Source organism: Stenella coeruleoalba (genome assembly GCF_951394435.1).
Source record: "Stenella coeruleoalba genome assembly, chromosome: 20".
NCBI classification, from domain to species: Eukaryota; Metazoa; Chordata; class Mammalia; order Artiodactyla; family Delphinidae; genus Stenella; species Stenella coeruleoalba.
The window spans coordinates 47,038,669-47,065,919 of record NC_137166.1 but is presented as its reverse complement, the minus strand read 5'-3'; the positions used below and the strand labels follow the sequence as shown (position 1 = coordinate 47,065,919).

Below are 27,251 nucleotides of genomic sequence, written 5' to 3'. Positions count from 1 at the left end.
CCATGGAGCGGGGCTGACACCCAGACGACGCTCGCCCATAGGGATACAGGCGTGCTCATTTTATTGCACTTTGCAGATATTGTGTTTTTTACACACTGAAGACCCGTGGCAACCTTGTGTCGAGCGAGTCTATCGGCGCCATCTTCCCAATAGCATTTGCTTGCCCCGTGTCTCCGTGTCACATTTTGGTAATTCTGGCAATATTTCAAAACTTTTCATTATTTTTATATTTGTTATGATGACCTGTGATCAGTGATCTTTGATGTTACTACTACAATTCACTGAAGGCTCGGATGGTGGTTGGCATTTTTCAGGAATAAAGCAACTTAAAATTAAGGTACGTACATTGTTTTTAAAGATATAATGCTATTGCACACTTAGTAGACTGCAGTATAGCGTAAACATAACTTTTATATGCGCTGGGAAAGCCAAAAATGTGTGTGACTTGCTTTATTGCATTATTTGCTTTATCGTGGTGGTCTGGAATCAAACCCACCATATCTCTGAGGTATGCCTGTATACCCATTGTTAAAATGCTGAAATACTTCTGCATTCATTCAAAATTAGCTAATGCCCAGAGCACCCCCCCAGCCCCACCCTAGCTTCTCCTCTAACCCCCCTGAATCTTTCCCCAGAGCAGCAACTAAAGGGTTAGAGCCTGGCACATAATCTTGCACTAGTGGGCACCCTGATTGGTTAGCGTCCTGCCGTACCAGTTGTTAGAAATATTTCTTAACTGTTTATTGAAGTATGAACTGCAAAAATCATAAGTGAGCAGCTCAGTGGATTTTCACAAACCAAACACAACAGTGTAACTAGCACCCAGGTGAAGAACAGACCATGACCTGCCCTCTCAGGGGAGTCCACTTCCCTGACTTTTCCTACCCCAGATGAGTCTTTTCTGTTTGGGGATGTTATAAACGTGGAATCACATCATATGTTCTCTTTTGTGTCTGGCTTCTTTCACTCAACACAATGTCTGTGAGATCATTGTAGTGTAGTTGTCGTGTGCAGTGGGATCTATTATTTTCACTGCTGTGTAGCAATCGTTTTCCAACTTATTGGCCTCAGGACCCCTTCACGTTCTTAAAATTATTGAGGTCTGAAAAGAGCTTTCTTTTATGTGGGTCATCTATACACCAGTATTTATTGTGTTCAAAATGAAAACGGAAAGATTTTCTTTTTCTTTTTCTTTTTTGGCCTCGTGGCACAGCATACAGGATCTTAGTTCCCCGTCCAGGAATCAAACCCGCGCCCCCTGCGCTGGAAGCACGGAGTCTTAACCACTGGAGCGCCACTGCCAGGGAAGTCCCACGGGTAGATTTCCCAAACACAAGCATACATAAGCACATGTTCAATCAATCAACAGAACGATGACATCATCACATATTAGGAAGCCTCTGGGAAACTCCATGGAGTGCTTGCGAGAGAATGAGAGTGCCAAAGGGCAAAAGATGTCTTGGTGTTAATACGAAAATAATTTTGACCTCGTGGACCTCCTGCGAAGGTCTCGGGTACTCCCGGGGACTCAGGTCACACTTCGAGAACTGCCGCCGCACGTTATTCCGTTAGATTGCTGTGACCCCGTCACTTCCTCTTCCTTCTCCTTTTCAATAAATGTCTTTCGCAGCCCCTTCTGGTCTCTCCCTGGGGCCCTGGCAGTCTTCTCACTGTGTGCTAGGAAGATACCTAACTCTGTCCCTTTTCTTTCTGGATCTGTTTCTCCAAATGGAGAGATTAAGAGATTGGACTGGATGGCCTCTGAGGTCCCTGCTTAGCTGGGACCCTCCATAACGCTACAATCCTCTGAGTGTCTATAGTTCTAAGATTCTATGATTTTTAAGATCCTAAGGGTCTATAGTCCTGGATTATAATTCTTTCGGCCAAGATCTATTCTACCTCTCTCACATTCTTTAATTCCAAGAGGCAGGTAAGAGGATGGACTTGAGAGCAAAACGGCCTGGGTTTGAATCCCAACTCTCCAGCTTACAAGCTGTGCGGCCTCCAGCAAGTTACTTAACCTCTCTATGCTGCAGCCTCCTCATCTCTGAAGTGGGGCGGGGGGATAACGTACCTAACTCATTGGGTTGTTGTGAGGATTAAATGAAGGGACCTGTGTAGAGCGCTTAGAACAGCACCTGTCACAGAGGCAGTGCTAGGGTTGGCTGTTATCATCAGCGTCATAATCATCTCAGCAGCAGCGTCTTCTTCATGGTCATCATCATCTTTATCATCATCATCATGATTACGTTGTTCTGAGATCCTATGGCTCTAAGCTTGGTCTTTCTAAGATCTACTATGTCTAAGATTCAGTTATTCTAAGGTTGATTCTAAGGTTGTGTGTGGTTCCACAATTCTGTTGCTCTTAGGGTCTGTGGTTCCAACATCCTAGTATTCCAAGGCCTTCAGACACTTTTGGTTCATGCATCTGCAGAAGCCCAGCAGGCCCAAAGCTCTATACTTCTTATCCCAAACCCAGGCAGGGAGGCATGGGGTTCACTTACAGGTGGCTTCAGTGGTCCGACGGCTGTAGGACTTGCGAACACGGTACCTGACCACCAGCTCGCCCCTCTCCATTGTTGGTTCGAACACCTCTCTGGGGGGAATAGAGAGGAGATGAGGGCAGGGCAGAACAATGTGGAACCTCCTCCTTCCACCAACAGTGAAAGCGAGCGCCATCCCCACCCCCAGGCCTGCCTGCCCTCTCCTCCAGTGTTTGCTGAGCACGTCTTGGATGGCTTTCTGCCTTCCATTCACTCCCCAGAGCCTTGCCCTCATTCTGATTCTCGGTAACCTCTCCTCCTGCACCAGCCTCCTCATGGTCTCCCCACCTCCGGCCCCTCCATCCCAGTCCATGTTGGCCTTCCAACCCACGTGTCTCCCACTCACCCATAGCGGGTCTCTTTCTTCCGCCGGTGGACGAGGAACAGGGCCAGGATGAGGACGCAGGCGGCAGCCACCACTGCTCCCAGCAGTACATACCACCAGGGCCATGAGAAGGCAGGGACTGGGGGTTCACTCACTGTCAGGGGGTACGCGGGACAGGTCATGGTTGAGGTCTTGGTTCCAGCTCCCTGAGCCCCAAGGGGGTGATGTTGAAAGGAGGCAGGTGTGGATATATTTGATGAGGCATGTGACAGGTGCGTTCCCCTATCTGGGGAGACTGGGCTGGGCTGGACAGGGCATGCAGTGGATACGATAGATAGGAGTGGATGTTCAAGGAAGAGTGTGAAACTTGTAGGATGAGTATGGTAAGTTAAGAGTGGGATGGATAGGGACTTCCCTGGTGGCGCAGTGGACGGTAAGACTCCACGCTCCCAATGCAGGGCGCCCGGGTTCGGTCCCTGGTCAGGGAACTAGATCCCACATGCGTGCCACAACTAAGAGAGTCCGCATGCCGCAACTAAAAAGCCCGCACGCCTCAACTAAAGATCCTGCACGCCGCAACTAAGACCTGGCGCAGCCAAGATAAAAAAATAAATAATAATAAATAAATAAATATTAACAAAAAGAATGGGATGGACACTGGGGGACTGTGTGATGCGTGTGGAAGGAGTGTGGGACGAGAGTGAGAGACCTGTGCAAGGTGGGCTGTGCAATGTAATGTGAGCACGGGATGGTTGTGAGTAAATCTCAAGTGGTCTATGGGTGTGTGATATGTGTGATGATCGTGCAAGGAGGGGGGACTTGGGTGTGGAAGACAGATGAGTGGGGAGAGAACGCATACCGTGTAGGACAGGTGCACGAGGCATGTACAATGAACATGCAAGGAGTTTGAGGCTCCAGGGACCAATGGCCAAGGAATATTTTTGAGGAGGAGTGTGTGATGGCTATGGACGGGTTTTATTTTTATTTTTATTTTTGGCCTCCCTGCGCCTTCTGAGATCTTAGTTTCCCGACCAACGATCGAACCCAGGCCCTTGGGAGTGAAAGTGCTGAGTCTTAACCACTGGACCGCCAGGGAATTCCCTGGAAGGGTTTTCGTAAAGCAAGGGATGAGAGTAAAATAAACGTGTAAAGGGCCATAGTGTGCAAAGGAGTGTGTAAAGAGTGTCAGACAAGTACTGGAGGAACTGGGATATGTGAGGATTCAGGGAGTATTCAAGGAGTTTTAGATACAAGGAAGAGCAGTATTCGTAAGGATGTAACTTGGATGTGAGGTGAGTGTGCAACAAGTGCGCAAAGGACATGGGAAGGGAAGATGAGAAGCACGGGATGAATGGAAGGGGTGTGCAAAAAGGTGGGAGTGAGTGTGTAAGGAACGGAGGATGGGTATGTGCTGAGTGTACCAGGAGTTTGGTGTGGGTGTGTGCAGAAAGCGGACATGGGTTAGGATCGGCTTGGGGTGAGGGAATAACGTGTAAGGAGTGTCGAGTGAGTGTGCAAGGAGAGTTGCAGAATGTGGGATCGTGTGGACTGAAAGTTTTACAGTGCTTGCAATGTTGGAGGTACGGTGAGTGTGTAAAAAGTATGCAGAGTGTGTGAATGAGAAGTGTGGGTGTGCATTGGGTTTGGGAGGCACGTGTGACGAATGAAGGGTTATAATGGGATGAACGTGAAAGGAGGGTGGGATTAGTGTGGAAAGGTATGCAAAGAAATGCAGGAAGGCATGTAAGGAACGTGGGTTGAGTTACAAGAGGGGCTGTAATAGTGCTAGGAGGGTACAATGGGTGTAGGAGGAATGTTGGAGAATTGTTGGAGAAATATTTGAGAAGGATGGATATGAGGGGGATAACTCACCTGTCTGTTCATTTATCCATCCATCCACCCACCCACCTACTAATGGATTCATCTACCCAACTACCGATCCATTCATCCATCCATCCATCCATCCACCACCCATCCACTCATTCATTCATTTGCCATCCACCCATCCATTCATCCATCCATCCATCCATCCACCACCCATCCACTCATTCATTTGCCATCCACCCATCCATTCATCCATCCATCCATCCATCCACCACCCACCCACCAATTCATTCATTCATCCATCTACACATTCACTGATCCACCATTCCATCCATCCATCCATCCATCCATCCACCATTCACTGAGTACCTACAATGCACTGGGTCATTCCAGCCACCTCCACCAAGGACCACACAAACCCAAGAAGCAGAGGATTAGAGTGATGAGTTTGAGAAATACGAAAGGGATGTGCAAAGAGTGTGTGTGGTGATGGGGTCCTCACTCGACAATGAGGGAAGGGAGGGAGAAGAGGCGGAAGTCCTTACCCAGCTGGTGGATTGGCTGTCCTTGTCCTGTGAGGAGAAAGGACAGAGGGAGGACATGCTCAGAGAGGGCAAGACTGGTGAGACACAGGTGAGGGAGTGAGGCTCTCAGTAAGGTTCCAGGTAGGAACAGAGCCTAGACTGGGGTAATGCTCAAAGGTACAGCAAGCAAGTCACGGGCATCTGGGAGAGACGAGGTCCCTGTGGGCAGGTTGAAGGGGGCTGAGCACGGCTTTGGAGTTACCTGGGCGCCAGAGCACCAGAGGCACAGGGAGGCTCCAGGGTCCATCCCCAGCGGCGGTGTAGGCTGCCACGCACACCGTCAGGTTGGGAACAGACCTGTCTCCCCGCAGCTCCAAGGTCACTTCTCGCCTTAGCCCTACATCCATTAGCACCTAGGACGTCCAGACGTGGCATCAGAGTAGAGCTCCAGCCCCTAACGCTTGAGCCTTTACCCTCAGCCTCAACTCCCCATCTTTCTCAAAGCCCTCTCCTGTCTCCTCATGTGCAGTCCCTCATCCCCTACCTCTTCCTACCCTTCATTTCTCATCCCCCATCCCGTCCTCTCCTTTCCATTCTCCATCTCTACACCCACTAAAATAACAGCTCCACCAGGACTGGGACTTTGTCTCATTCACTCCCACGTCTTCAAGTCCTAGCATGATCCGTGGAACACGGTACTTGTGTTGAAGAACTGAATTCTCATCTTTGCACCCTCATCGCTCCATCCTCTTCTAACTCCCCACCCTCTCTCCCACCCCATCTCTCCACCCCAGGATGCTGCTTGCTCAGATAGTACCTTTGTGCCAATTAGGAAGAGGCGCCCCTTCCTCAAGATGTTATGCCACTAGCTGCTGGAAAACTGTCCTGGTACATATAGGTCTACTGAAACGCTTTGTACGTGATTCCGAAATAGCCATCCCTAACCCTCTCCCGGACCCCTTTAACCGTCCCACAATGTACCCTCCTAGCACAGTGCGATGGCGCCCTACCCGACCTGCTCAACTGTCCATGTCTGCCCTGTCATCTTCTCCCCACCACTCCTCGCTCCTCCACAGCCACTCCACCCCAACCTAGCCAGCAGCACCCACCTCGGGGGTATCCTGACCTCGATAGGCCAGTCGGTACCCTAACAGGGTGCCCTGCAGGGGCGCCCTTGGTTCCTGCCAATGCACGAGGGCTTGGCTTCCATTCCGCATGGCGCTAACGTTCTCAGGAGGGCCCAGGGGCACTGGAGGACAGGGAAGAGGGGAAGCTGGCATCCCCACCTCTTCCTGACCCCCACCCCTGTTCCCAGGAAGTAGGGCCAGGGTACAGAGGGCATGCACGTGGGCACCTCGTGCAGGCCTCCCGTGAGCAGAAGCACGGGGGAGAGATGCCAGTGTGCCATGCTGAGGAGTCGGGGACGAGGCAGGAAGGGGTTAAACGGGCGAGAGGGGATGCCGGGGATCATACTGATGTACGCGAGGGTCAGTGGGGCAGTGAGCGACGTCTCCTGGCCACCAGCCCCTTCTTACCTCCCTCTGGTGTCTCCACAGGAAGCCAGTGGGTCCAGGGTGAGGGGCCCTGGCTACTGACACACGCCACCCGGATGTGGTAAGGGGTGTGAGGATGGAGGTTGCCCAGCCGCAGTTGGTGAGGCGGAACAGATGCTTGTAAGGTGAGGGGTTCCTCTGGGGGGTCTGGCTCTCCCAGCCAGGTGCCCACCCCATCGTCTGACAGCACAGCCTGGGGAGAGAGGGGCGCGTGAGGACAGGGTGGCCCGCAATCACTGGAGGTGCTCACACAACTCTCAGTGGTGGTGATCCTGCTGTGATGACACAGTTTTGCAAGGATGTGTGTGTGTGTCACAACTCCATGTTAGTGCAACACAGGCACCTGAGTTTGCAAAGCGAGGAGACCACCCAGCTGCGCAATATGGCTCTGCCATCACTCGCAAATGTCACTTCTGACAAGACGTTCCCTCTCTGAGCCTCAGTTTCCTCATCTGGAAAATGGGGGCTTAGAGGAGCAAATGCCTTCCAGGGCTGCTTAAAGATTCAATGTAGGACAGTTGCACAGTGCATGGCAGGTGGTCAGCATCAACAATAATGACAGTGATAGTCAACCACAGGCAAAAGCAATGTCCCACAATAGAAGTCAGAAGAGGGAATTCCCTGGTGGTCCAGTGGTTAGGACTCCGTGCTTTCACTGCCGTGGGCCCGAGGTTCAATCCCTGGTGAGGGAACTAGGATCCTGCAAGCCGAGCGGCTCAGCAAAAAAAAAAAAAGTCAGAAGAGGGGGCATCTCTGGGGGCTGAGGGAGCCTTCAAGGGAGCTGAGAAGTGTCTGCATCTTGATTCAGAGGGAGGTCACACAGGTTAAGCAATCTAGGTGTACACCAAAGATTACGCACATTATGTACGTTATACCTTAATTTAAAAAAACAAAAGCCTTGGGACTTCCCTGGTGGCACTGTGGTTAAGACTCCACGCTCCCAATGCAGGGGGCCTGGATTCGATCCCTGGTCAGGGAACTAGATCCCACGTGCATGCCGCAACTAAGAGTTCACGTGCCACAATTAAGGAGTCAGCGAGCCGCAACGAACACCCGGTGTAACCAAATGACTAAGTAAATAAATAAGAAAAGCCTTTTACAAATCTGAACTCATCTGATCCTCACCTCAGCTTTGCGCTGTAAGTACGTGCTGTGTTTGTGCCCGTTATACGGGTGAGGACACTGAGGCTCAGAGAGATGAACTCACTGGCCCAAGGACGCCAGCTTGTCACTGATGAAGTTGGGACCTGAACCCCATCCTGTCTTCAAAACCTTTGCCCTACTGACAACAAGAACGTCCATTTAAGAGCATCAGTAATAGTAATAATACTTCTCTTCTGTTCAGAGAGGCAATGCAGCTTAGTGCCGAAGAGCACGGATACCGCATCTGGTATTCAAATCCGGCCTCTCCCACTCCCTAGCTCTGCACCTCAGTTTCCTCATCTGTAAAATGGGATCACAACAGTGTTTCCCTACTTCGCAGGGTTAACTGAATTGACTCTCGTAAGTGTGTAGAAGAGTGTTTGTGCGTGTCGAGAGTTTGTCATTATCATTTTGTGTGTGTGAGGTTGTCTGGCCATGAGTGTCAACCTCTGCACACCCTGCACAGCGGCACAGGCGGCTACACCCACCTGGTTGCCAGGAGTGGCACCATCAGGATGGCAGGGGCCACGGCTGGGGAAGACGTCTGTACAGCCCTTCCCCACAGAACCACAACCCGCCACAGCCACACAACCCACAGCCACACGGCTCAGGGGTGCTGCCTTCACCCTGGGGAGCAATCAGGCGATGTAACCACACCACACAGTGTGTTGGGAAGTTTATTGCTTAAGGCTCTAAAGCCAGATTCCTTTGGGTCCAAATCTTGGTTTGGATATTATTTGCTGTGTGATTTACAGTGAGTGTCTTAACCTCCCTGGGTCTCAGTTCCTGTCTCTGGAAAATGGGCTTCCAAGAGTCCCTCCCTGTCAAGGTGCGAGGTTTAATGAAATGATGCACGTGAACTGGCTTGCCATCCTGTCAACAGCTAACATTTTCTGAGTGCCAGCTGTGTCCCAAGCACCTTGCCAAGCACATTCCTGGATGAGCAAATTGCCTTCTTACCACCACCCTATGGGGTCAATTTCTTTTTTCATTCCCATTTTACAGATGAGGAAACAGAGGCCCCGATTCAGCAGCTTGCCCAAAGTCACACAGCCCCCATGTGGGGAGACAACAGCATTGCAAGGCCTGGGGAGGAAATGAGCAGATGGTGGGTAGCAGGATGGGGGGAGTAGGTCTCCATGCCTGATCTCTGACCCACAGTGACTGACCAGAAGGGGAACCTCTTCTGGGACAAAGGGGACGTGGGTGCAGACAGTCAGGCTCCCCCTGCCCACTCCACTTCTCTTTTCCCTGGGACGGCTGTGACCTCCCACTTGAACCCTTAGCCCAGGCACAGCAGGAAGTGAGACCTGGAGAGGGAAGAGGGCACACTTCTGCTTTCTTGGGGACACTGGATGGATGTGGGTTGTGGGTACAGTCGGTGCCTGACCTAGCATTTGAAGTCTTCCCAAATCAGCCTGGCCTCTGGGATTGAAATGGTTTTATCTTTTCTAGCCATTGGGGAAGGCAGGTCACTTCCCCTCTCTGGGCCTCAGTTTCTTATCTTGAAAATGGGAAGATGAACAGCCACTACTTTCTGGGGTTAAAATGTCAATTCAATGTGAGGTTGTCTCCAGGGCCAGAGTCTTTCTTATAAGAAAGGCAGCTCCCGTTCAATCAAGCACTGGCTCTAAATGGTCTTTAGGAGGTCAGGAGTGCCCTTTGGGTTTGGCGAGACAAGGGTTCGAATCCCACATCTGCCACTTCCTGTCTGTGACTTTGGGCAAGTTGCTTAACTACCCTGAGCCTTAGTTACTTCATCTGGAAAATGAGTGTATCCATAGACCCTACTCCACAAACACTTGAGAGGCTGTGTGAAAAGCTGTAACGCAAGGCGCAGCACATAGGTGACATTCAATAAAAGTTGGTCATTTTCCATTATTGTCATCTCCCGTCACAGACACTGTCCCATCCTCACTTAAACTCTCAAATCTCAGAGAACTTCAGGCCAGAACTGGATCTCATATTCAGAGATGTGTGTCGCTTTGTTTTTCTTATTCTAGAGTAGGAACAACTTCAGGGCCGAAGGCTGGGTCTAGCTCATCTCAATTGTTAGGTATTCTTCCAGCAAACATTCCCTAGTCGACGTCTGGCCTTGCGCTGGGCAATAAATAATAGGGACCCAGTGGTGGCTAAACCAGGCCAGCCCTGCCCTCCCAGAGCTCACAGTCCAGGGGGAGACAGACTCACCCCCAGACAGTGACAACCCAGGGTGGTCAGGGCTGGGACAGGAGAAGTACAGGGCTGTGGGTACCCAGTGATGACTCCGGGCCCTGCTGTCTCAGGGCTCCCATTCCAGCTAGAGTCAATATCACTAACACTAAATAAATGAAAACAGCCAATAGTGGTTTTTTTTTTTTTTTTTTTTTTTGGCAGTGCCACATGGCTTGCGGGATCTTAGTTCCCCAACCAGGGGCTGAACGCACGCCCTCGGCAGTGAAAGCACAGAGTCCTAACCACTAGACCACCAGGGAATTCCCAAAAGCAGCCAATAGTTTATTACACATTTCCAAAGGTCCAGATACTATTTTGTTAATTGCATTCACTCATTGAATCCCCACAGCCAGCCTATCAGATAGGTACCACCATTATGCCCATTTTATAGATGAGAGAACTGAGACCCAGGGAGGTTGTGTCACCTGCCCAAGCTCATGAGGCCAGCAGCTGGTGGAGTCAGGATTTGAACCCAGGACACCTGGCTTAACCCAAGGCTCTACTGCTTCTCAACACACGAATGGGTGGGAAGGGCTGGTTTCCCAGGGAGAGGATGAGGGCCTGTGGCTGTGGATGGAAGGAGGGCTGAGACGGAGGTGAGGAAAGCCTGAGGTCTCACCTGCAGGGTGCAGTGGGTGAGGGGATAAATGCCACTCAGGCCTGGGGTCCAAGCCACCTCCAGCTCCGTTGGCTGGCTGGAAACCAAGTGGAGGTCGTGGGGCCGCTGGGGGAGCACTGTGGACAGAAGAGGGGAGGAGCTGACCCCTTGCCCAAAGCTCCCCACCCTGCCCTCAACTCCAGCTCTGACCTTTGACCCCAACGCCCCACCCTCTGACACCCAGCTCTCCAGCTCCCTTTCCTGTCACCTGTGATGGTGGCCGTGCGGGATGTGGTGACCCCCTTGGCGTTATGGGCTTCACAGGAGAAAGAAGCAGTCTTGTTCAGGCCTGGGGAGTCATAGGAGGGAGGGGTCCAGTCAGAAAGGGGAAGGAGGGGCTCCCGGGCCACGCTGAGCATCCCTTCCACCACGTCCTACCCGACAGGGTCAGTCTGGCACCCAGGGGCACCTGCTTGAAGGGAGATTGTGGGAAAGGGAGATAATACACTGGGAACACAGGTCTCCATCCCCAAACACAAGGCCAGCTAACACCCTACCCCACAGACACCCACACAGACAGAGACACATGCACACGCACACACACAGACATGTACACTCAGAACCACATACATAGACGCACACAGGCACACACACTCACACACACGCTTATGCACAGAGATACACATACATACACAGATATACAGATGCACAGGAACACTCATACTCACACACAGACACACCAGACGCACGCACCAGCACACACAGTTATACACACAGACGCACACAGAAACACACACTCACATACAGAAACGCACATACTCGGGGACTTCCCTGGTGGCGCAGTGGTTAAGAATCCGCCTGCCAATGCAGGGGACACGGGTTCCATCCCTGGTCCGGGAAGATCCCACATGCCGCGGAGCAACTAAGCTCGGGCGCCACATTTACTGAGCCTGTGCTCTAGAGCCCGCGAGCCACAACTACGAAAGCCTGCACGCCATAACTACTGAACCCTGCGCACCTAGAGCCTGTGCTCCGCAACAAGAGAAGCCACCGCAGTGAGAAGCCCGCTCACCGCATCGAAGAGTAGCCCCCACTCGCTGCAACTAGAGAAAGCCTGCGCACAACAATGAAGACCCAACGCAGCCAAAAATAAATAACCAAACAATAAATTAATTAAAAAAAAAACACAAGGTAATCAAAAAAAGAAACGCACATACTCACACCTAGACACACACAGACGTACACACACTCACATATACACACAAGAATAGACACAATCACACTGAGCCTCACAGACACCCGTCTCGAGGCATACACATCTAATAGATACACACTTAAGAAACAGGCCCTCGTGGGGGTGTGGAAATGTAGAGGTGTTTGCTCATTGACAAGCTTAGCTGCTACCAATCCCTCTCCCCCGCACTCACTCACTCTAGCTCCATTGGCCTCCTGATGTTTCTAGAAGGTACTGTGCATGCTCCCACCTCGGGAAATCTGCACTTCCGTTCCCTCTGCTTGGAACAGCATTCCCACAGACATCCACGTGGCTCCCTCCTGCCCACCTTCACATTTGTCCCTCAGAGTCCACCTTCCAGTCGCCTCTGTCCCCAACCACCTTGTTGAAAATTGGAACCTCCCCTCCACAACTAGCCTCTTCCCTGCTTTACTTTCTCTCTGATTCTTCTCAACACAGCATCCTTTACACAGTCCTACGTATCCTGTTCACTGTGCGTTGACCCCGCTAGCACGTCAGCCCAGGAGGGTAGGGGTTTCTGTCTGTTTTGCCCCCTGCTGTATCCCCCCAGGGGCCTAAGACGGCCTGGCGCACAGTGGGTTCTCCATGAATGTTTGTTGAATGAGTGGATGAATTTATGTGCTTATGAGCACTTCCGGGTGTGTACGTAGCAACGTGAGCATGTGTAATGCCGTGGGTGAGTTCGTGTGTTTTTGCGTGTCTGGGGGTGGATTGCCTCCCCTTTCTCAGTGTGGTGGTGGTGGGAACACAGACAGATACACACACATGCACGCACACAGAGGCACGTACAAGTACACAAACACAAGAGACGCAGACACACAAACACAGAGAGATACACAACACACAGAGCTATAAAACATACACAGATTCACACACACGGCAACAGAGACACGCGCACCCATAATGTCTGGGTGATAGGGTGTAAGGAGGACCAAGTCTTCAATCTATGTGTGACTGCAGATCTGTATCTGCCTGTGTTTCTCTGCGTGTCTGTGGACGCTATAAGCGTGCGTCTCCTGCGTTTGTTCTGCGCTGTGCTGTGTTCCCACCACCACCAGCTACCCGCACACACAAAGTTTCCTTTTCTCAGTTAGCAGAGGGAGAAGGAGGGAAAGGCGGCGAGGCCGGAAGGGGGGTGGGCAGGGAAGTTCCCCAGCTCCGCTGCCCAGGCCGCAGTTCTCAGCCAAGGTCAGGTGCCCGGCCCGCAGCCCCCGCTGCCCCGGGGAGGGACAGGACAGCCCCGGGCGAGCTGCCCGAGGGGGCGGGGAACCTGGGTCCCGTCCAGCCACCTGGCACGTGGGGGTCCGCCAGGGTCACCGCGCGGGAGACCGCGCTGCCCGCCGCCGTTGGAGCCCTGGGGTGGGAGGGGGGTCTGGAGCCCGGTCCAGTTCCGACCGCAGCATTCCTACCCCCGCGTGAGTCACCGGGGCGCCCCCCCACCCGGCACTTCCGGCCGGACTGGGATCCCCCTTCCCGGGGCCCCAGCGGCCCGCACCTCGAGGGAGGGGCAGACAGGGGCGAAAGGGCCTAGGACCCCCTCCCCTCCGGCGGGCTCTCCCTCTACGACCAGCTCCAGATGTGCTTTCCAGATGTACCGTCCCTCTCCCCCTCGGCGCCCGGCGCCACCCTCCCCCACCCCAGAGCGCAGTTTGCTTTTTCCGAGGGAATTGGAGGGATGGAAGGAGAGAGGGGGCACGCCCTGAGTCAGATCCAGGGACAGACACACACAAACGGACGAAATTCTTTGAGGCAGCACACACCACGAATTCCTACACACACAGTGAATCACACTTAACGTACAGGGGCCTACAGGGCACGTTGCTGGCCCTAAAACAGAAAACTGGTTAACTACACAGGAGGACGCTGTTGCAAGCACGCAGTGACACAAAAACATTCCCTATGACTGACATGTATACACAAGGGGCTGACACTGACGCACATACACAAAGAGAGACGCACACACACACGAACACAAACACGCACTCGAACGAGCACACGCTGACTACAAACACCTAGCAGCACAATACACGCCTAGGCTGAAGCTGACAGACACACAAACCTCCCCGCAGTGCGAGATACACCCACCAAGCAACACACGTACGTTGAGGTTGACGTGGACAAACGGATACACAACAGGACACAAATCAGGTTGATGTTAACTGGCTCACACAGAAACACACCCAAGCCTTCAAAACACAGCTGGACACACTCAGGTTGCTTCAGACACATTCCTCAAGATGCAGGCTGATACGGAAACACACACTTGCATCGACACACGGGGTTACTGCAGACACACAAACGTGGAGACGCTGCCTTGTGCATATAGGTGGCACAGACACATATATACACACTGGCTGGTGAGTACCTCAAGTTCGTCCACCAAGAGGCAGTCAGGGCTGGGACCGGCATAGCAGGAGAGCAGACAGAAGCAGAAGGGTGTCGTTACTACCTGCCGTGAATCACACACACACACACACACACACACACACACACACACACACACACGTCTATAGGGGTCCATGGGACAGAGTCACATACCAACATGCTCACCCTGTGACATATACACAGATATCACAGAGCCATCCATACACAGCCACAGGCAGTGGAACCACACCAAGAAACACACCAAGTTGTCCAATGACACATCCTGAGTCCACGAAGAAACAGAAGGTCCCACTAAGACACACTGACACCTAGAGGCACACGCCTGTAAGCTGGCATCGTCTCTATACAGGGAGGTATGGAAAATAGCCACAAGGCACACTGCCGTCCACCACTCTGCCATCTCTCCTCACACACACATGTGCACTCCACCCTCTCACAGAGAGTCACAGCTGTGAACACACAAACGCAAAGAGGGACAGATAGCAGGCCGACACTGGAGTACTTAGTCACACACACCCACACACACACCCACACACACACACTGACAGCCCCTGAGAAACTTACAGAAACATGCCATAAAGACCCAAACACAGTGGGACAGACACCTATGGCGACAGTAACATACCTAGTCTCACACACACACGCACGCGCGCGCACACACACACACACACACACACACTCTGAGACATGCACAGAAGCCAGCCCTCACTAAGGTACACCCTCGTACAAACAGGTAGTTGCACTGAGACACAGATCGAGAGGGACAGGGACACCCCCAGACCTCCCACCCCGCCCCACACACAGAGACGCACACAGAGATCCCCACCCGGCAGCTCCCTCACACGCTGATACACACACAGATCCTCTCACACCTGCGTCCCCCATTTCTCCCTCTTCCTGGGATGGGGTAGGGGAACCATCCCCCTCTCCCTCCCCTTTGCCCGGGTCCTGCCAGGCTGACTCAGGCCCCAGAGCTGTGGGCCTGAGTCACCCCTCTGGAGGCCGTCATGCTCACCCCTGCTTCCTCGTACACTCAGGGCCCCCGGAATGCTGGGAATGTGAGCACCTCCTTCCACCCTAAGAGACTCTCCGTCAGGAGTCCCCTCCCCATGCCAGCAGATGGAAGCAGCAGGTTGGGGATGCTGGAAGCCGATGCCCTCCAAGGTCCAGCCGCCTCCCTCTGACTGACTCAGCCTCCCCCATCTGTGTTCCTCTGCCTCTCCTTCCTCAGTGAGGGGAACCCCCTGTGCTCAGGGTCCCCCAACTCTGGCTGACCGCTGTGTGACCCCAAACTAGGTCCTGCCTCATCTGTGAGGTGTGGAAGGGGATGGTCACCCTGAGGCTGGGAGGGTTTCTCCTGTCACTCAGACCTGTCGTGTCTCTCTCCATCTTGGGTTACTTCTGTAAGGAGCTAGGGGAGAGGAAGGCCCAGTTGATTCCTGTGCCCTGCTTAGGGTCAAGGGCTGACACAAAGGGCATCAGACCCCCACACACTTGGCCATGGAGCAGCTCAGAGGAAACCCAGGACAAAGAATTCTCTGCAGAGAGGCTGGCATGAATGGAGGGGGAAAGAGCAGAGAGACGGGGAGACACACAGAGCAACAGAGAGAGATGGAGAACAGAGACAGAAAGAAAACATACAGAGGGAAACGAGATAGATGGGGGCAGAAATGCAGAGACAGATACTCAGAGACAAAGAGAAAAAACTAGAGGGAGAGTCAGAGACAGAGACAGACAGAGAAGGACAGCGGGACGAGCAGACCCTCACACAGAGGCATGAAGGGCTCCCCACTTCCATCCTGTCTGGCCCTCTACACTGAGCTGACCACATCCCTGGACTCACCTGGAACACGGAGTGTGTGCTGGGCACTGTGGTCCACGGTTGCCGCTAGGGAGACGGCATCCTGGAGCCAGAGTAGGTCCACGGGCTCTGGGGGTCCCTGGGCCCGGCAGCTCAGGTTGAAGGGAGTGTTGGCAGCCACAGTCCTGTCCTCAGGCTCCTCCAGGAAGTAAGGCAGACCTGGGCGGGGGGCAGTGGTGAAGGCTGGGGTCCCTCTGAGCCCCCTAGGTGTCTGACTCACCACTAGGATGTTGTAGGGTGCAGGGCCTTTGACCCCTATGTCTGACCCCTCAAGACACCTCTACCCCCAGGAAACATGATCCCAATATCCGACTCTCCCCACCCATGTCTGAGCTCCAGGACATCTGAGCCTCTCATGTCTCTTTTCCAGAATGTCTTACTCCTTCCTGCTCTGCATGCCACCTTATCTATGAGGAAAGTGAGGCCCCTGGGGGGTGAGGTCAGACCCTTGATCTGACCCCCGAATGTCCTGCCCCAACCATGTGTGACCTCAGGACAGCTGACAGACCCAAAGATATCTCCCCCCACCCGCCCAAAACATATAATCTTGTGCAGGCCTACCCCCAATAATTTATAGACCCCTCCAGCTGCCTGACCCTCCAAGATCTCTGACATTCTTAGGTTGTACGTCCCCAACGCACGCCGTGAATCCTCCAGCACCCTCTGACCCCTCAGGATTCTTGGTCTCCCAAGACCTCTGAGCCCAGGGCTCACCCTCCAGCCCGACGTAGCCAGGCTGGGACACGAAGGTCTTTCTGCCCAGGACCACGGCACACTGGTACCATCCAGCGTCTGAGAGCTGCAGGGACGAGATTCTGACAGGGCAAGAGGAGGGACAGAGAGGTTCAGGGTCAAAGCTGCACCCGGGAAGGGGGTCCTCAGGACTGAAAGAGGAGAGTCTGGGCTGGAAACTCGTAAGACCGAATAAGTGGGTACTATTATTAACTCATTTTACAGAAGAGGAAAGTGAAAGCCAGGGTTAGTTACGTCACATGCTCAAAGCCATGCAGCTAGCGAGTGGCCACACTGGGGTCCAGCCCAGGTGGGCCCCTGCGAGTGACTCTGCAGCCGGCATGTGGTGGAGGTGGGGACACAGGGGTCAGGAGGGATGCGGGTCATGTCTGGTTAGCGGAGGCCGGGCACCTGAGTTGGCTGACCACTTTCCAGTCATCCTGCCCGTCTTCGCCCAGGGGCACCTGGGTCTGGGTGCTGTCTGCCAGCTCTAGGACCTGTCCATCCCGAAGCCAGGTCACCTCGGGGGGCTCCCCCTGAACCTGGAGCTCACACCGAAGGGCCCCCATGAGTCCTCGGGCACCAGTGATGTTCCCTGGACTCCCCACAAAGGGGTGCCCCTCAGCCTGCGGGCCTGCAGGGAGATGGGGAAGAATTCACTCAGGAAACCCTGCTCCCCTCCGACTCCTTGGTTCCACCCGTGCCGGCCTGCCTACTGCCAGGACCCCGCCAGGCCCTTAGGCCCACATAGTTGCAGAGTGACCTCAGCAGGGGGTGTGGAGGGTAGAGGCTTTGAGGGGAAGATGGGAGCCTTCCCAGGGGACTGGGGTCCGGCCTCCAGCCTCCGTCCGTTGGGAGTAGGCCCGGGGTCTGGCAGCCTCCCACGCCCTGACTGCCCGGCAGGCCTGCCCTCCCTTAGCCTCTCTAGAGACTTGACAGATTAGTCTGGTGGATGGTGGGGAAGAAAAGGGAATGGGAGGGAGAGGAGAGAGAGAGAAACAGGGAAGGAGAGTCAGAGAGAGGAACCAGAGAAAGTCAGGCAGACAGAGAGGGACAGACACCCGGAGCGACAGAGGATAAGAGATGGAGAGAGACACCCCAGAGGGGAAAAAGTGGTAGGAGAGACACACAGAGGGAAATGGACAGAAAGAGACAAAAACAGACTGACAGAGACAGTGATAGAGACACTTAGGGCACAGGGAGAGATAAAGACAGAGACTGGAGAGAGAGAGAGAAATGGAGACCCACAGAGATGGTAGGATTGGAGGCAGAGCCCCTGGCCCCAGAGGTGGAACGCGCAGACAAACAGCCCTGGGGTAAGGAGAAGTGGGGGTGACAGTGACGAGGGACTTCCCCTAGGGCTCTGGAGCCTCCTCATCCCACTGCCTGACTTAGGGGTCCTTTCTGGAAGATTCCTTTCCGGGAAGCCCCCAGCTCAGCCCCTCTCCCCAAGGCCCCCAACTCAAGTCCAGCCCCTACCCTTGCCCTCAGCTTCTCCTGTCTGTCTGTCTGTGTCCATCTCTTCCCATCTCTGACCCTCTTAGTTTGTTTCTTGCCCTTCTGCTCTCTCAAGAGTCCCTTTTTCCTTCCCTCTCTTGGTCTGTCTCTGTGTATACCCTCCCCCTCTGTTGTCCCAAGAAAACTCCCTGAGCCAGACCAGGACTCCCGACTCACCCCCCTCAAACACCTGCCATCCATCCCTCTCCTCTCCCTCCTCCCCCAGCGCCCCCCATCACTCACCCTTGGGAGCCACGCACCCCCAGTAGCACAGCGCCCAGCACCAGGCCAGCAGGACCCTGCCCATCCTCGGGGCACCACGCAATCAATGTCAAACTTTCCTCAGAAGTTGCTGGGCACCCCGTGGGGGAGGGGGCAGGGCCGGGTTGTGCCCGGCCCTCCCCCCAGCTCCGGGCTCCCCGGATTTGGCACTGCCCGCCTGGCACAGCGGAGCGGGGGGCGCCCTCACCCGGCTCTGCTCAGCGGCGCCTTCCCAGCTCCCCTGCCTCCTTCTCTCCCTCCCAGATTTCGGGCAAGGCTTTCCCCGCCCCTGGCTTCCCCCCCCTCCCCGCCTCCGCCCACCGGCCGGAGCCCAAGGGGCCACCTGGACTTCAAGGGGTTAACGCGGAGAGAAGAGGACCAGCTCTGTCTTAAAGGGGCCCTGGAGGGAGGCTGAGGAGGGGGAAGGGGGCCCCAGGTGGCTACGCCCCTAATCGTGGGCCAGCGAGGCAGGGAAGCTGTGCGTCTCCCTATCCCGGCTCTGGGCGCTGTCCCTCTGGGCTCTCTCAGTGTCTGGTAAACATTCCTCCAGAACTCCTCTCCCCTCTGCGACGCCCCCCTCCCCTGCCTCCACCCCCAGCCCAGCCCAGCCAGGCACTCCCCCTCTCACTCACAGCTCCTCAGACAAGGACACACACACACACACACACACACACACACACACACACACACACTCACACACACTCACAGATGTCATCCACACACAGAGGCTGGGACAGGAGGAGACACGCAGGGGCACGCCACCGGCTCACACTCAGACAAGCCAGGTCAGGAGCTCCTCCATTCGTGGAGAAACCAGAAACCGGAGGACACTGCTGCGTGGGCATCCCTGGGGGAGGACTTGGGGAGACGTGGATCCTCATACAAAAGAGATCCACATGGGCACGGAAACAGGACATCAGTGGATGGGCACTCACAGGGGTGCCCAAAGACCTGGGTGGGAATCCCGCCTCTACCACTAACCCTGTGACCTTACAAGTGACTGGCCTCCCTGAGCCTCGCTTTGTCCATCTGTAAGGTGGGAACAGCAATAGAACCCACTTAGCAGGCTACGGAGAAGCTGTCCTGGGACAGTGCACGTGCAGTTTTTTGCACGTGGTGACGACAGCTGACAAGGTGCCCTTGATTTTTTGCATCTCATCTGTATGTCTCTCTGTGCACTTGCATGGCTGTCTCCCTCTGGTGGATTGTGTATCCTGATCCTTGTAGATCCAGGGCCTGTGTGCTGGTTCTCCTGCTTGTCCGTTTACTTCCCACCATGTGTTTTGCACGTGGTGGAGGTGGCGGGGGCGGGGGGGGGTCTCTGCAAGCCTGAGTGTCTGTGTAGGAGGGGGCTGGCCACCCATCTCTCTGCTCTTGGCTGTTCTGTTTGTGTATTGGCATCCCTACAGCTCCTTATAAACTCCTCTTTCAGCCTCCCGATGTCTCTCCCACCTGCCTCTTCTCACTCCGAGGAGTCCAGCCCCATCCTTTCCCACCAGGACCCTGCCTTGGCCTCCTCCCTGGCCTCCCCCCAGGCCTCCTTGCCTCCACTCTTACTCCCTCCAACCCATCTCCCATTCATAAGCAGAGGGATGTTTCTGAAACTCAAATCTGACCCTGTCCCCTCCCTGCTTAACCTTGGCTCCCCACTGCCCTCAGGGCGAGCTCCCGGCTCCACAACCTGGCACTCAGGGCTCTTCCCCATCAGCTTTCCTGAGCTGTGTCATTTGTGTCCCATTTCAGTGACAGCCTCAGCATCTATTCTGCCACCCAAGCCCGACCCTCAGGGTCCTCTTGGACAGCCCCCACCCTCAATAAGTTTCCAAGTGCCAAGGAGGATTCGATTTAGCTCCACAAACCTTTCTCCTGCCTGGCCTTGCTGTCCTTCCCATGGTCTCACCCTGGTCCAGCCCCATCTTCTCCCACCTGGACCCCTGATCTGGCCTCCTCCCTGGTCTCCTGGCCTCCACTCTCTCTCCCTCTAACCTGTCAACAGCAAGAAGAATGTCTCTCAATCCCAAATCAAACCCTTTTCCACCTTTGCCCCAAACCTTCCAAGATAAACCCCGAAACTGCTTGCCTTGACCCCTCATGTCCACCTGGCTCTTTTCTCTTGTTCACAAGCTTTAGGGCCTCCTCCTGCAGCTCTATGCCCCCAACTCCTACACACCCTCAGCCCCATCTCAATTGTCCCTTCTCCTTGGCATCACTGCCTGGTCCTTCCCAGTCAACTCTAGGTCCCCGTGTTGTTCACTCCTAACACTTTGTCCTTTTCTTTGGCTTGGGTTGTCACAATATATTTATTGGTGTGACTGTGTGTCTCATGGTCTGCGGGCTCTGGGAGTGTAGGCACTGGGTATATCTTGGGTACCACTGTGTCCGCACCACCATGTAAAAGACCTTTCCTAAAGGGGCCAATTCATTATTGTGGCATTTTGGGGGGACGCAAATATGTGCAAAGATCTGCCCACTTGTTTGAATACGCTGGGTGGCCCTACACACCTAGGACACAGTGGGCCCAGCTGTGTGCGTGGCCAACTTGAATCTGTGTTCGTTCTTTCAAGAACTATTTGCTGAGTATCTAATATGTGTTTGCAATTGGCTTTCAAATGCATTTAATTTATTTTTTTTTATACATAGTATTTTTATTTTATTTTTTATTTTATTATGGTCCCGCTGTGCGGCATGTGGGATCTTAATTCCCCCACCAGGGATGGAACCCTAACCCTAGCCCTACAGTGGAAGCACGGAGTCTTTTAAACGACTGGACCCCCAGGGAAGTCCCTCAAATGCATTTTAAAAATGAGATGGGGGAATTCCCTGGCGGTCCAGTGGTTAGGACTCGGTGCTTTCATTGCTGAACTGCTGAAGGTGCAGGTTCCGATCCCTGGTCGGGGAACTAAGATCCTGAAAGTCGTGAGGCGCGGCCAAAAAAAGAAAGGTGAGATGGACAGGTGGATAGAAATGTTCCCTGTGCCAGAGGCGGGGATTCCACAGTGAGCAAGACTGCCCTCATGGAGCTCATATTCCAAGTGGAAGAGGGAGAAAAGCCAGAGAAATGTTTATCAGATTGCAACACGGGAAGTGAAGAAAAATAAAGTTGGGGAAGGGATATCAAGGGGAGCGGGGGCAGTGCCATTTTAGAGAAAGTAGTCAGGGAAGTGCTCTCTGAGGTTATGATCAAGTTCTGAAGTAAATTAGCAAGTGAGTCATATAGGAAAGGGCATTCCAGGCAGAGGGAACAGCCAGTGCAAAGGCCTGGGGGCAGGCCTGCAGGGAACTTCAAGGAGAAGACCCGTGTGGCTGGAATGGATGGGGGTCAGGGAGTAGGTGAGATCAGGGAGGGCATTGGCCTGGGGAGGAGGACTTTGGCTTTTATTCTAAATATGACAGAATGCACTAAGGGGCTATTCCCCCCACCCAGCTTTACTGAGGGATACTTGGTCAAAATGTATAAATTTAATGGGGCATTCCCCGGCGGTCCAGTGGTTAGGACTTGGCCCTTTCACTGCTGAGGGCCCAGGTTCGATCCCTGGTTGGGGAACTGGGGAACTAAGATCCCACAAGCCATGCAGCGTGGCAAAATAAATAAATAAATAGATAGATAGATAAATAAATAAATTTAAGGTGTACAACATGATTTACTACATGTATATATTGCAAAGGGATTACCACAATAAAGATAATTAACCCATCCATTACCTCACATAGTTACCATTTTTTGGTGTGTATAGTGAGAACATTTAAGATCTACTCTCTTAGTAGATTTCAAGTATACAATACAGTATTAGCTATAGTCACCATGCTGTACCTTAGCTCCCCAGAACTTATTCATCTTGTAACTGAAGATCTGTACCCTTTGATCAACATCTCCCCATTTCTCCCCCACCCCCAGCCTCTGGCAACAACAATTCTTTTACTTAATTAGGTAATTATTAATTAATTTTTATTGCGAGACAATTGACCTATAACACTATATTAGTTTCCGATGTACACAGTGATTCTGTATTTGTATATGTTGTGAAATGATCACCACAGTAAGTCTACTTAACATCCATCACGACGCGGTTACAATTTTTTTTCGTTATGAAACTTTTAAGATTTACTCTCTTGGTAACTTTCAAATGTATAATACAGTTTTATTAATTACAGTCACCATGCTACATGACATCTCTCTGTTTCTATGAATTCAGCTGTTTTAGATTCCACATATAAGTGAGATCATACAGTATTTGTCTTTCTCTGTCTGACTTAGGATAATGACTTCAAGGTCCATCCATGTTTGTCACAAATGGCAGGGTTTCCTTTTTTTTATGGCTGAATAATATTCTGTTATATATCTATATCACATTTTCTTTTTTCTAATTTTTTTTTTTTTTAAATTTTGGCTGCGTTGGGTCTTCGTTGCTGCACGTGGGCTTTCCCTAGTTGCGGCGAGCGGGGGCTACTCTTTGTTGTGGTGCACGGGCTTCTCCTTGCAGTGGCTTCTCTTGTTGGGCGGAGCATGGGCACGTGGGCTTCAGTAGCTGAGGCTCGTGGGCTCTAGAGCGCAGGCTCAGTAGTTGTGGCGCACAGGCTTAGCTGCTCCGTGGCATGTGGGATCCTCCCGGACCAGGGCTTGAACCCATGTCCCCTGCGTTGGCAGGCAGATTCCTAACCACTGTACCACCAGGGAAGCCTGTCACATTTTCTTTATCCACTCATCTGCTGACACTTAGATTGCTTCTGTATCTTGGCTATCGTGAATAATGCTGCCATGGACACAGGGGTGCAGATATCTCTTTTGGGACGCTGATTTTGTTTCCTTTGGATATATACCAAGGAGAGGGACTGTTGGATCCTATGACAATTCTATTTTTAATTTTTTGAGGAACCTCCATATTGTTTTCCATAGTGGCTGCACCAATTTACATTCCCACCAACGGTGCACAAGGGTTCCCCACTGGGGGGCAGAGCAGGGGAGAGACCTGATTTGATTTGGGTTTTTTTTGTTTTTTTTTTTTTGCGGTACGCGGGCCTCTCACTGTTGTGGCCTCTCCCGTTGTGGAGCACAGGCTCCGTACGTGCAGGCTCAGCGGCCATGGCTCACGGGCCCAGCCGCTCCGCGGCACGTGGGATCTTCCTGGACCGTGGCACGAACCCGTGTCCCCTGCATCGGCAGGCGGACTCTCAACCACTGCGCCACCAGGGAAGCCCTGATTTGGTTTTAAAGGCCAGTAAGTGAAAAGTTGATGGGAAACTTTCTAACAGAGGGATCAGGACCTGGACACACTATATGGGAACATTTATTATTGAGATATGATGTGCCTGGAAGGGGCCCAGCCCACCCAGTGAGGAGCTCTTGGGCCAGAATGAGCCCAAATCTGATCTAACTTCCAGTTTACAGAGAATTCCTGGCAATGGAAAGACATCTTGAGTAGCACCCCAAAGATGCCATCAGCCAATCTGGGATGTGAAAAATGACACAGGGCAAACGACCTATGTGACTAGTTTCTTGAAGAAATTAGTGGCATTACCAAAGGGGAAAGGCAGGGAGGGATAAATTAGCAGTTTGGACTTAAAATATACACCCTACTATATATAAAATAGATAACCAGCAAGGATCTACTGTATAGCACAGGGAACTACTCAATATCTTGTAATAACCTATAATGGAAGAGAATATAAAAAAAAGAATTATATATATTTATGTATATGTATAATTGAATCCCTGTGCTGTACATCTGAAACTAACACAACATTGTAAATCAACTATATTTCAACAAAAATTAAAAAAATAAGTGGCATAAAAAAGGTGGGGAATGGTTACAGCTTTAGAAGACCTAAGCATCCGAATGAGGCACTGAATGATGAGCCTTTGGATGTAGATTTGAACAAACACGCCTAGGAAGTACATTTCTGCAACCGTCAGGGAAACGTGAACACTAACACAGCAAAATTGCTAACTGTGATAGGTGTGAAAATGGTATCTCGGTTGTGACTCTTCTTGTTTTTTTCCTTGCGGTACGCGGGCCTCTCACCGCTGTGGCCTCTCTCATTGCGGAGCAGAGGCTCCGGACGCGCAGGCTCAGCAGCCATGGCTCATGGACCCAGCCGCTCCGCGGCATGTGGGATCTTCCCGGACCGGGGCACGAACCCGTGTCCCCTGCATCGGCAGGCGGACTCTCAACCACGGCGCTACCAGGGAAACCCGGTTGTGACTCTTAAAAAGTGGATTTTAGGGAATTCCCTGGTGGTCCAGTGGTTAGGACTATGCTTTCACTGCTGTGGGCCTGGGTTCAGTCAGGGAACTAAGATCCTGCAAGCCATGTGGCCAAGAAAAAAAAAAAAAAAACAAAAGAGTGGATTTTAAAGGGGAGTTATTTTCTTAATAAGTTAGGAGTCTTTGTTGGGCGTAATGAAAGTTTTGGGTGTAGATAGTGTGAAGGTTATACATTGTGAATATATTTAATGCCACTGAATCGTACACTTACAAGTGGTGAAAATGATAAATATTATGTTATATATATTTTACACCCCCCCCCAAAAAACAAACTGAACCCCACACTGATTGTAAAGACTTTTACTTTGGGGTCCAATAATTATTGTTTAAGACATTCTGAGTTTTTGTTTTTCTTTTGCCTGCTCCTGGAATCATCCTAATTCATGTCAACTTTCATATTGATGCAGTGCAAGGTCCATCCTTCCTCAAATAAATGAATTTGCTGGTATTTCTGATCCCAAGATTCCCTGAATGTGAATTTTGAGTGCAAAGGAAAGCAAGTCATTGCCTTAATTTAAAAGGAGGAAACATCAAACCTCATTCATTCCTTTTCATATCACACTGACATAAAAAGTAGTAATAATAAATCCAAGAACTTAGCACGTATTTTGTTCCTATTAAGTTCCAGAATTTTTCACGTCTCTTCTTTTAAGTTTGGCAAGTCTTTTAGATGCTAAATCTTCAGTGAAGGTGTCATCAACTAGAAAGTGGCAAAGTTAGGATCTGATCCCCATCACATCTTTCTATTTTCCATCATATCACTGTTTTGTGCTACCTCTGTAGAATGTAAGCCAAAAAATAAAGTGATAACATCATGGAAAATTAAAAAAAAAAAAAGGAAACTTTAGCTAACGATCTATGCATTGCTGAAGCATTCAGAGGTCGATGTCTGCAATTTATTTTTTGGTTTGTTTTCGGCCGTGTGGCGTGGCACGCGGGATCTTAGTTCCCTGATCAGAGATCGAACCTGCGCCTCCACAGTGGAAGTGTGGAGTCCTAACCACTGGACCGCCAGGGAATTCCCTGCAATTTATTCTGAAATGCCTAAAAAAATGAGCTGGCTGGGCAGGTGGAAAGAAATGTGCTAATGCAGCCTGGCAACCGAAGTGGGAGAGCCTAGGCGGTAGCCCATGGGTAATTCCCTTAACTTTGCTGCGTGTTTGAAAATTGTCATAATAAAATGTTGGGGGGAAAAATGTCCTCTACTATGAGAAATGTGTATTCAATTATTTTCTGAGATTTGCTTTAAAATCACTGTAAGAGAGTGATAGATGAAATAAAATTAGCCGAAAGTTGATGATTATCGAATGAGGCCCGGTCATGGGCCCACGGGTTCATTGTACTATTCTCTCTACTGGTGTGTGTTTGAAAACTTCCTTATTAGATAATTGACAAAGAAAAAGATACTTCTGGCTCTCTAGTGAAGAGAAGGGAGGAGGGAACGGGTGGCAGGAGAGGCCAGAGTGAGGGTAGGGTTTGTGTTTCGGCGTGTGCTTTCAGTTTGGGAGGGCGCCCAGGGTGGGAAGTGGTCACCTTCGGGTTTTCCCTAACTGAGGCCCCCAACTCTCCTACCCGCAAGCCTCCCACCCCCTGCCCTAGGCCTGCAGTTCTGCCCACCCCCCAACATCAGCTTCACCGGAAGTGAGGCCCAGGACAGCTCCCCCCGCCCCGCACGCCCCCCCTCCCCGTCCCGCCACCTCCACATCTGCTACTGATGTCAACAGCCAGGGTAGGCGGGGGCCATGTTTTTCGGTTCCCGCCTAGCCTCCAGGGAGGGGTGGACCCCCTCCATCCCCACTCCTTACTCACAGTGATGGACACTGTCACACACATACTAGGCCCTGCCCTGGGCCAGAGACAAACTTTTATTGCAAAACGGGGACCTTCGAGTCACAAGGACGTCAGACCTGGCCTCTTCCCTGCAACGGGGAGTTGGAATCTGGCTCCATCCACTGGGTCTAACTGGAGGCGGGTAGGGGGAGCAGGGGAGGTTTTCAACATGGTTATATAAGCTGGAGTGTGTGTGTGTGTGTGCGTGTGCGTGTGCATGTGTGTGTGTGTGGTGTGTTCCCCTGATCTGAGTTTCCACGTATGTCCAAGTTTACTTTGTCCCCAGGCTTGTGCACAATTGCACACTGGGGTGTGTCTGTATTTGGGAGCATTTGGGGGATCAGGCTGCCTGGAAAGGGGTGCCCTTGAGGGCTGAAGGTGCGGAGGAGGCCAGGGCTGGGCCTCCGCAGGAGTCGTATATCTTAGCGGGAAGATACCCCGGAG

General features: G+C 52.2%; 1 protein-coding gene across 1 annotated transcript in view; it reads right to left on the bottom strand.

Moving 5' to 3' along the window:
* The window catches only part of AXL (AXL receptor tyrosine kinase), a 31,308-nt gene extending 12,061 nt beyond the window's left edge, over nucleotides 1-19,247 (bottom strand). The window contains exons 1-12 of the mRNA XM_079907736.1: nucleotides 18,698-19,247; nucleotides 17,369-17,591; nucleotides 16,940-17,040; nucleotides 16,208-16,384; nucleotides 10,993-11,073; nucleotides 10,746-10,861; nucleotides 6,752-6,962; nucleotides 6,326-6,465; nucleotides 5,479-5,629; nucleotides 5,238-5,264; nucleotides 2,890-3,022; nucleotides 2,505-2,596 (exon numbers count right to left, since the gene is read on the bottom strand). Of these exons, the coding sequence (XP_079763862.1) occupies nucleotides 2,505-2,596; nucleotides 2,890-3,022; nucleotides 5,238-5,264; nucleotides 5,479-5,629; nucleotides 6,326-6,465; nucleotides 6,752-6,962; nucleotides 10,746-10,861; nucleotides 10,993-11,073; nucleotides 16,208-16,384; nucleotides 16,940-17,040; nucleotides 17,369-17,591; nucleotides 18,698-18,761 (1,516 nt within the window). The 5' untranslated portion in view covers nucleotides 18,762-19,247. The remainder of the gene's footprint in view (nucleotides 1-2,504; nucleotides 2,597-2,889; nucleotides 3,023-5,237; nucleotides 5,265-5,478; nucleotides 5,630-6,325; nucleotides 6,466-6,751; nucleotides 6,963-10,745; nucleotides 10,862-10,992; nucleotides 11,074-16,207; nucleotides 16,385-16,939; nucleotides 17,041-17,368; nucleotides 17,592-18,697) is intronic.
* Nucleotides 19,248-27,251: the final 8,004 nt, after the last annotated feature.